This window comes from Telopea speciosissima, chromosome 4, assembly GCF_018873765.1.
Source record: "Telopea speciosissima isolate NSW1024214 ecotype Mountain lineage chromosome 4, Tspe_v1, whole genome shotgun sequence".
Taxonomy (NCBI): domain Eukaryota; kingdom Viridiplantae; phylum Streptophyta; class Magnoliopsida; order Proteales; family Proteaceae; genus Telopea; species Telopea speciosissima.
In genome coordinates, this window is record NC_057919.1 from 7,883,589 (window position 1) to 7,894,326 (window position 10,738).

Below are 10,738 nucleotides of genomic sequence, written 5' to 3' on the forward strand. Positions count from 1 at the left end.
AGATATGGTTAATTAGGTAAGTCATTGTTTAACAAATCCAAGTTCATAAAAATTACTAAAAAAAGGGGAACATGCTTTAAACGTGTGCTTGTCGTTAGCAGTTTTTTCCCGTATGTTTGGAAAACGTACTGCAGAACGTGTTAAAAAAGGTAAAAAACGGGGACGCATTTAAAATGAAGCGGTTTTGCTAACAGAGGTGTAGACAAGGTCAAGGTAAAAAATGACAAGACTAGGTCATAAATCATCCGAGTCAAATAAGACTCAGTATTTTCACCCGAGTCATGACAAACTCGACGAGTTTAATCATTTAAAAAAAAAAAAAATCATAAAACCAATTCACTTAGAAAATGGGTTGAGTAACACAGTAACAAGCCCTGAAGCCCTCAACTCTTCAACTCCCTTCTCTTGTTCTATAGTATAAACTCAAAATACATTGATATGTGATTCTTTACTCTATCTGTTTTTTGTTTTCATATTTTTCTATAGTTTTTTTATTCTTTTTTATTAATTTATACATATTTATTGGATTAAAAATAAAAGATCGTGACTCGCCAAGACTGAGTCACTAGTGTTTTTTTGTTCTGAAAAACGAGTCGAATCAGAGAACCTTGTTTTGTTTTTTTTTTTTTTTCAGGCAAGGAAAACCTTGTTTTCCAAATATGCCAAAAACAGGCATTATCCCTTTCTAATTAACATCATCTATAGTTAATCTAAGTATTAAAGATCATTCATATCGATACAGTCGAGTCGGAAGGATTCCCAGTTGGAAACATGAGAGTTCGAGTCTGACTCATATGCAAGCAAATGAGGAATGAGGTGATACTCAACCATGGAATTCCTTGACCTGCAACAGCTAACTCACTTGATCGATCGCGATCATTGCTTATTGTTCAATTCTGCTTTGATAATCTTCAGGGCAGGTCAGCGTGAAGGTTTCGTTGTGTCTACTCTTTGACCTGCAGCGGCTACCTCAGTTGATCGATCGCGAATCTTAAGCACGAAATCAAGGTTTGTTTTCCTTTATTTCTCTGCTTGTTCTCCAATTCTACTTTGATAATCTTCAGGGCAGGCCAGTCGTGAAGGTTTCGTTGTGTCTGATTACTAAGTATCACTAATCGCGGGATTTCGAAACCTGCAACTTTATGAATTTTCAGTATATTGTTTAATTTAGCGGAAAATTACTGTTGGTCTTAGCTAGGAAGAGGTAATCCGCAGATAGAGAGCATAGTGTCCAACTCCCACTATTTCGAGTCTCGCTCATATCCAGATGAGGAACGAAATGATACTTAACGAAAGAGCTTTTTGACCTGCAGCAGTTACCTCACTTGATCGATCGCGAGTTTCTAAGCACGAAATCAAGGTTTGTTTTCCTTCAATTCTGCTTATTCACCAATTGTGCTTTGATAATCTTCAGGGCAGGTCAGTCGGGAAGGTTTCGTTGTGTCTGATTAGCAACTTTATGAATTTTGAGTATATTATATAATTTTGACTAATAAAAATACTATGGCAGCTCGAGAGTTCATTTAGGGTTTTGGGTTGGTGTTTTGCTGTATTTTTGCTTTCTGGGCCATTCGTTGGTATTGGAAGATGTCTAGCAATTTCAAGGAGCAAGTGGTTCATGAAGATAATGCGGAGGAGATTGATGGAGGGACAGGGCTAGAGGATTGGCATATGGTGAGCGAGAATGACACTCGCAACACCAGTTCATCTGAAAGTTACGATCAAGAAAGTAATGAGCATCCACACACTGAGAAAAATGGTGAAAACTTACGGAGGGCTTTATCAAAATTGTTTCTCAAGCCTTTTTCAAAAATTTTTGATAGTGGTGGTGTGGATGGACGTAAGATTGGGTGGCTAGTCATATCCAGCAGAGAAATTGGCAAGGGAAGCAATGGTACTGTTGTTCTTGAGGGATTTTATAATGGCCGTCCTGTTGCTGTCAAACGTCTTGTGAAAACCCATCATGAATTGGCTGGTAAAGAGATTAAACATCTTATTGATTCTGATCATCATTCAAATATTGTTCGATGGTATGGAGTGGAGTATGATCGAGATTTCATCTATCTTTCTCTGGAGCGTTGTAATTGTAATTTAAGTGATTTAATTCAAACATCCTCAGATTCTTCTCCAAATCTTACATTTAATGAGGATCAGGCAACAAACTCAATGACTGATCAGTTCAATGTTCGGTTGGATTCAGCGGTAGAACTTAGCAAAGATATTGAATTGTGGAAGAATAATGGGTATCCTTCACCCCATTTGCTAAATCTTATGAGGTTGGTCAGAATTCCTCTTCCAACTGCAATTTTCTGTCATTGTGCACATTTTGTATTACCTTTTCTTTAAACTGTTTTATGTTGTCATCTTATCAGACTACTACTATATGATGCTTTAAAACTCTTCCTTTAGCCATGTGAGTTTGGTTTGTTTCTCAACATGCATGCTTTGTTTATTTACCTATGGTGCAGGGATGTGGTTTGTGGCCTAGCACATTTGCATGACCTAGGAATCATTCATAGAGACTTGAAACCTCAAAATGTGTTGATCATAAAGTATCAATCATTATGTGCAAAACTCTCTGACATGGGTATTAGCAAGCGCCTTACTAAGGATAAGTCTTCCTTGGGTCACAATCCTACTGGTAGTTATTAATAACCTTTTTACTTTCAACAGTAAATACATGTTTATATGTGGTATTGGTTAACTCTTTATATTTGACTGTCTTCTACTGATTCCCTTGCAGGTTGTGGTACTTCAGGTTGGCAAGCACCTGAACAGCTCCTTCGTGGACGCCAAACACGTGCAGTAGATTTATTTAGCTTAGGCTGTGTCCTCTTCTTTTGCCTCACGGGAGGTAGACATCCTTTTGGTGACGATATTGAACGTGATGTAAATATTAAGAACAACAAGATGGATCTTTTCCTGGTAGAGCATATTCCTGAAGCTACGGATCTTCTCTTTCAGCTGTTAAACCCTGATCCATTGTTGAGGTATTCTTTTGGTTCTATTTGGTTCGAGTTCTATTCCCTTCAGCCAGTAGTGCATTGTCTCCTGATTGATGAAGATTATTAGGAGTCACTCCAATCCCTGCCCGAAATCCCCAATTCCTTCTAATTTGATCAATTAACTTAATAGAATTTCTTTTAATTCCCACTCTCTTGGCATCCCTCCCCCAAAGAAAAAGGAGAGATTTGTTTCATAGACCTTATTTTCTTACAAATCAAATTATATCTGATTGTATGGTCATGAACATTGAATTGGTTTCTTGTGCACTGAGAAGGTGGACCATCCTTCAATTCTGATTTAGCTCAGTCGTATTGGTTGGATTGCAGTTAGCTAAATGCACCAATTTAGGCAATTACTAAATGTGATATCCCAATGCTAGAAATTCATTTATGTTCTATCTTTGATTTTGGGCTATGAATTATCTTTTTTTAATTTTTATTCCCCTGGTTCTTCTAATTTTTTTCCTCTAGGCCCAAGGCGATGGAAGTATTGCACCATCCTTTGTTTTGGAATTCCGAGAAGCGGCTGTCATTTATTCAAGAAACCAGTAACAGGTTAAAAATGGAAATTAAATCTGAACTCCTAGATGCATTAGAAAATGTTGCACCTGATGCTTTTGGTGGGAAATGGAATAAAAAGATGGAACCTGTATTTATCAATCATATTGGCCACAAGCAATATAAGTTTGGTAGTACTCGTGATCTATTACGGCTCATGCGAAACAAGTCGAATCATTATCGAGAACTTCCTAAAGAAATCCAGGTATGTTACCTCAGGCTAATAACTATATGTTCATTTTGTGAAACTCTGTTGACTTTGATGAGTTGATTTGTTCAGATATTTGATAGATATACAACCATTTGGTTGCATAAGCCTTCTGTCAAACCTTTCTAATGTACACCTGTCATCGTAGACCAATTAACTGGATCTAAGACTGTTTTGATATAAAATGACTTGAACCACCAAAATTTGTATGTTGTTAGTATGTATGGATATACGAATCTGTACGTGGTCTTCATCATTTTAAGTAGTATAAGGCATTACATAGAATTTCATAATTATTAAATATTATTTATAGCACCTACATAGTGACCAACATTTACTTTCTTGGACGTATGTTGCAAACTGGTTTGTGCTGTCTGGAATTCTGTATGGAACTAGATGATCTAAGTTTGATTTGAATCTGTTGAATTTCATGTGTTTCTTTGGTGTCAATGGTGAGTTGCAAGACCTCGTCTTTATAAACCAATCCAAGAGTTGAACTTGACTTCAGGTTTTGTAGTATATCGGGGTTATTGTTAAATGAACTTTCTGCGGTGATAATTTTGATTTATGGTGCATATTAATCCATCTGTGTTTTATAGATTATTTCAGTGGTTACCAATGCTAAACCCATCTGACTGTAGCCCATGCCTGTGATATGTGTCTATTTTGTTTGAAGTCAAGTATCTTTGAGTGTTAGTTATTCCATTTTTTTTGTTTCTCACATGAAGTTATCTATTTCATGTTGTACTAAGTCTAGTTTTGTTGATTGTTTCAGGAAATTCTTGGACCAGTTCCTGAAGGGTTTAATGGTTATTTTTCACGTAGATTCCCAAAACTCTTAATTGAAGTGTATAAAGTTGTACGTACATATTGCAGGGAAGAGGGGAGTTTTTCAAAGTATTTTTAAGGATAGTCTGTTGTAATTTTAACCTGTTTCTAACTGTCAAAGTGTCCTTACGTACTGATGTCTCTTGTTGATGTAAATTGTAAACAATAAACGTTATTGTATAGTTATGCAAGCTTGAGCCTGGCTATATAGGCTTCGTACTTTGCAATGTTATTTGTACATTCAAAATAGTCTGCTCTGCTAATTAATAGTCAGATGGGACATCATCTTTTTCCTCTATACTATTTCTGGAGTTATTAAGGGCTCCGTCGAAGTTCTTCTGTCAGTCCAAAGGGAAAGCCGCCAAGCACCAAGGCCAAGCATTGACTACCAAAAGACAGATGGGAGCATAAATGTTTGAATTTTGAGGTGCAATGGTTTCTCATTTCACCACCACCGGTGATGTAACGCTATGATTGAACTCTAGATGTATCATTAACCCCAGTCTTTCTTGATCACAGTCTGAAACAAAAAATTATCTCCTCCTATTCCCTGTCCGGCCTAGATCCCCAGTGCCTATAATAAGGGGGGTGGACCCCACTCGGACAGGGGTAGGGTGGTCATCGCCCTTCCCTCGCCCCTATTATAGGCACAGCGAATTGGACTTGGCAAGAAATTAGAGGCGACAAAGATCCGTCTGAAATACACTTCTCCAATCCATTTAGTGGGTCAAAATCAAGTGGATGAAGAGATCCTCTCATTACCTTGGGTGGAGAGAAACTAGGTCAGGGTCCATTTATCAGTTTCACACACAGCTAGCCACCCTTAATCGGACTATTTACGGATCTTGATCCTCTATTGCCGAGTTGCCTAGTAGGACCCTACTGTCAAGACACAGTAAGGTGGGGAATGATCGTCTTACCCCTACCTGAGCGCCTTGCCCGAGTGGGGGTAAGACGGTCATATACTACCTTATTGTGTCTTGGCAGTAAGGTCTTGCCGACCCGACTTATTATTATGGATTATATATATTCCATACGTTTGGAAATTGCCAGATGACTCAAATTGAGTGGGCCATTGCGTTCGTCAAAGCAAAGCATCCATTTTGTTACCCTTTCTTTTTTGGCCTAATTTAAAAAGGCAAAAAAAACATGAAAACTTGAGAAACTTCGTGCTATAATATAGCTGAAAAATACAGAAGAAGAAGATTACCGGTGGATCTTAGGTAGCAGGAGGTAATCTGAGCAGGTAGAGACTAGAGAGCATAGAGTGTCCAACTCCCACTATTTACTTTATTGAGTTCGAGTCTTAGAGTACGAAATCAAGGTTTGTTTTCTTTTATTTCTCTGCTTATTGTTCAATTCTGCTTTGATAATCTTCAGGGCAGGTCAGCGTGAAGGTTTCGTTGTGTCTGATTAGCAAATACCACTAATCGCACGAGTTCAAATCCTTCAACTTTATGAATTTTTATTATGTTATTTGATTTTGACTAACATAAATCCTATCGCAGCTCGAGAATTTATTTAGGGTTTTGGGTTGGTGTTTTGCTGTAGCGTTTCTCTCCTAAATTTTTTTTTGCTTTCTGGGAAATTCGTTGGAATTGGAAGATGTATAGCAATTTCAAGGAGCAGTCTACAGAATTCGTGAAGCAGGCGGTTAATGAAGAAAATACGAAGGTGATTCGTGATGTTCTTGATGATGGAGGGACAGGGCTAGCGGATTGGCTCATGGTGAGCACGAATGATATTCGCAACACCAGCAACGAAAAAAATGGTAAACATATATCATCTGAAAGTGACGATCAAGAAAGTAATGAGCTTCCACACATTGAGAAAATTGATAACAACCCACTGAGGGATTTTAAAAAATTGTTTCTATGGCGTATTCCAAAATTGTTTGATCATGGTGATGTGGATGGATGTGGTGTCGTTGATGGAGGACGTAAGATTGGGCAGCTATTCATATCCAGTAAAGAAATTGGCATTGGAAGAAATGGTACTGTTGTTCTTGAGGGAATTTATCATGGCCGTCCTGTTGCTGTCAAACGTCTTGTGAAAACCCATCATGAATTGGTTAGTAAAGAGATTCAACATCTTATTTCATCTGATCAGCATCCAAATATTATTCGATGGTATGGAGTGAAGTATGACCAAGATTTCATCTATCTTATTCTGGAGCGTTGTACTTGTAGTTTAAGGAATTTGATACAAACATACTCAGATTCTTCTCCAAATCTTACATTTAATAAGCATCAGGCAACAAACTCAGTGAATGAGTACAATGTTGGGTTGGATTCAGCAGTAGGACATAGTAACGATATTGAATTGTGGAAGAAGAATGGGTATCCTTCACCCCATTTGCAAAACCTTATGAGGTTGGTCGAAAGTCCTCTTGCAACTGCAATTTTCTGGCATATGTGCACATTTTCTATTACCTTTTCTTTAAACTGTTTTATGTTGCCATTTTATCAGACTAGTACTATATGATGCTTTAAAACTCTTCCTTTAGCCATATGAGTTTGGTTTGTTTCTGAACATGCATGCTTTTGCTTATTTACCTACGGTGCAGGGATGTGGTTTGTGGCCTAGCACATTTGCATGACCTAGGAATCATTCATAGAGACTTGAAACCTCAAAATGTGTTGATCGTTAAGGATCGATCATTATGTGCAAAACTCTCTGACATGGGTATTAGCAAGCGCCTTGCTAAGGATAAGTCTTCCTTGGGTCACAATCCTACTGGTAGTTATTAATAACCTTTTTACTTTCAACAGTAAGGACATGTTTATATCTGGTATTCATTAACTCTTTATATTTAACTGTCTTCTACTGATTCACTTGTAGGTTCTGGTACTTCAGGTTGGCAAGCACCTGAACAGCTCCTTCGTGGACGTCAAACACATGCAGTAGATTTATTTACTTTAGGCTGTATCCTCTTCTTTTGCATCACTGGAGGTAGACATCCTTTTGGTGACCATATTGAACGTAATGTAAATATTAAGAACAACAAGATGGATCTTTTCCTGGTAGAGCATATTCCTGAAGCTACGGATCTTCTCTTTCGGCTGTTAGACCCCGATCCATCATTGAGGTATTCTTTTGGTTTTATTCCCTTCAACCAGTAGTGTATTGTCTCCTGATTGATGAAGATTATTAGGAGTCAATCCACTCCCTGCCTGACATCCCCAATTCCTTCTAATTTGATCAATTAACTAAATAGAATTTCTTTTAATTCCCAATCTCTTGGCATCCCTCCCCTAATGAAAAAGGAGAGATTTGTTTCATAGACCTTATTTTCTTACCAATCAAATTATAGCTGATTATATGGACATGAACATTGAATTGGTTTCTTGTGCACTGAGAAGGTGGACCATCCTTTAATTCTGATTTAGCTCAGTCGTATTGGTAGGATTGCAGTTAGCTGAATGCACCAATTTAGGCAATTACTAAATGTTATATCCCAATGCAAGAAATTCATTTATGTGCTTCCTTTGATTTTAGGTTATGAATTATTCTTTTTAATTTTATTCACCTAGTTCTTCTAATTTTTTCCCCCTAGGCTTAAGGCGATGGAGGTATTGCACCATCCTTTGTTTTGGAGTTCTGAGAAGCGGCTCTCATTTCTTCGAGACACCAGTGATAGGGTACAAATAGAAAGAGGAATTGAATCTGAACTCCTAAATGCATTAGAAAATGTTGCACCTGTTGCTTTTGATGGGAAATGGAATAAAAAGTTGGAAGCTGTATTTATCAATAATATTGGTCATTACAAGCTATATAAGTTTGGTAGTACTTGTGATCTATTACGGCTCATGCGAAACAAGTTGAATCATTATCAAGAACTTCCAAAAGAAACCCAGGTATGTTACCTTAGGCTAACAACTATATGTTCATTTTGTGAAACTGTGTTGATTGTTCACAGCTGAGATATTTGATAGATATACAACCATTTGGTTGCCAATGCTAAATCCATCTTTGTTTTAGAGATTGTTTTAGTGGTTGCCAATGCTAAATCCACTTGAATGTAACCCATGCTTGTGATGTGTGTCTATTTTTTGAAGTCAAGTATCTTTGAGTGTTAGTTATTTCGTTTTTTTGTTTCTCACATGAAGTTATCTATTTCATGTTGTACTAAATCTAGTTTTGTTGTCTGTTTCAGGAAATTCTTGGACCAGTTCCTGAAGGGTTTGATGATTATTTTTCACTTCGATTCCCCAGACTCTTAATTGAAGTGTATAAAGTTGTATGCACATACTGCAAGGAAGAGGAGTGCTTTTCAAAGTATTTTAAGGATAGTCTGTTGTAATTTTAACCTTGTAAATTTTTTTATATAGGATATTTGTTTATGTAATTTGTTAACAAAAAACGTAATTGTATTTCTATGCAAGCTTGAGCCTTTCTATAGTGGCTTCGTCGTCCTCAATGTTTATTAATTGCTCTGTCAAAGTTCCCAGTCCAAACGGAAATCGCCAAGAGGCAAGACCAAGCATTGTAAAATCTGGGACTATCAAAACCAGCATGGAGCACCTATGAGATGCATAGACATAGATGGGTGGATAAATGTTTGAATTTGAGGCTCAATGGTTTCTCCTTTCACCACCAATTGGGATGTGATGCAATGATTGAACTCTAAGTATATCATTTAAACCCATTCTTTCTTGGTCACAGTCTGAAATACCCTACACTCGATTCCAATTAGAAGGTCAGAATCAAGTGGATGAACAGATTCCCTCATTACCTCTTCTGGAGAAACACTATGTCGGGTTCCATTTATCAGTTTGACATCCAGCCGCCCCCAACCAGACTACTTAGTATTTAACACCCCCCTCCAAAGGGTCCTTGTGTGCTGGGCCACTCGCGGTTGCTTTGCCTCCTAAGGCAAGGCTTTTGCACCGCCCCCTCCGCTGGTGGGCATGGGCACATAGGTCGGTCTCAAATCTCAATCAGTCCTTAATCTGTCCTGCACTTATGGCCCAAGAACGAAACCAACTGATTATGTAAACGGTCTTTAAAGATAAAATTAAGACCAGTTAATAGTCGGTCAATTTTGTGTTCTTGGATGATGAAAATAATTGTTTTTATGGTCTAAGAATACAAAATCAATCTAGCAAGAATGCATACCAAACACAGCCTTAATCTTCAATCTGATTTGACTAATCGGTTTTAGTCAGCTCAGTTCAATACATTTGCATTTTGTTTTGGCCAATCGGTCTTATTTGGTTAGTTTATTCATATTTTTTTTATCTTCTATTTTGACTAACTGGTTCTTCATCGATCTTAATGTCTAGGGTTTTTTTTCCCTTTTTTTGACTATTCGGTCTTATTTGGTTAGTTTATTCATTTTTTTATCTTCTATTTTGACTAACTGGTTCTTAATCGATCTTAATGTCTAGGTTTTTTTTTTTTTAACCTTTTTTTGACTATTCGGTCTTGATTCCTTATTATAGACTAAATTGTATTAAAATACAGAAAAATATACATGAAAGGAAGAGACACTTTGTGAATAATAAGCCCGAAATATTGAATATGTAAATATATTCCCAATCATATGTACAAGCAACACAAATGTACTATTTTTTTTTTTTCTGGTAATGAACACAAATATACTATGATTTGGGGAATTTTATGTTTTTGCAGTAAAATAGTTTACTGCTTACGTTAGAACATTTGCCACTTATTTTCACAAAATTTAAAATGATTAGAACTAATTTTATGCTTTAGTGGCAAATTAAATGACTATCTACATTAGAGCAAAAACCACTTTTATTCACCAAATCACACAATGCTCTAACCTTATAAAAGTCTTAATGGGTGTCGATTCATATAAAGGAGAAACATGTTACATGTCATTAAATGAGAGATGAAAAAACTAATGAGATTTTGACGGTCCATGTGGCAAAGCTCAGATGGGTGGTAGACTCATTTCACACACCATGGAGGTATGATCTGACTATACAAACCATTGGATAGACAGGCAATCTCTAGACTGGCCACACGGCAAACTTCATTGTCCAACACCGTGATTCCCTTCCATCCGTTGTGTTCTTACTCCTGTATGAAGACCCATCAAACTTAAAATACAAATGCTGATTTGCTGCAATTGTTCAAAGCTGTACTCTTGATGGATATCAACTTCCAGGAA

The 10,738-nt window shown here is 37.1% G+C and overlaps 2 protein-coding genes across 2 annotated transcripts; both read left to right on the forward strand.

Annotated features, from left to right (window-relative positions):
* The first annotated feature begins 1,587 nt into the window (after positions 1 to 1,587).
* LOC122658269 (serine/threonine-protein kinase/endoribonuclease IRE1a-like) lies at positions 1,588 to 4,732 on the forward strand. Its single transcript, XM_043853188.1, has 5 exons — positions 1,588 to 2,276; positions 2,469 to 2,641; positions 2,744 to 2,990; positions 3,477 to 3,768; positions 4,547 to 4,732. Exons 1-5 carry the CDS (start codon positions 1,588 to 1,590, stop codon positions 4,676 to 4,678), a joined length of 1,533 nt encoding a protein of 510 aa, XP_043709123.1. The 3' UTR covers positions 4,679 to 4,732.
* A 1,472-nt stretch (positions 4,733 to 6,204) lies between these two features.
* On the forward strand, positions 6,205 to 8,908 carry LOC122658270 (serine/threonine-protein kinase/endoribonuclease IRE1a-like). The gene is made up of 5 exons (XM_043853189.1): positions 6,205 to 6,971; positions 7,166 to 7,338; positions 7,441 to 7,687; positions 8,156 to 8,456; positions 8,756 to 8,908. The coding sequence occupies exons 1-5, from the start codon at positions 6,205 to 6,207 to the stop codon at positions 8,900 to 8,902; spliced, it is 1,635 nt and encodes a 544-aa protein (XP_043709124.1). The 3' UTR covers positions 8,903 to 8,908.
* Positions 8,909 to 10,738: the final 1,830 nt, after the last annotated feature.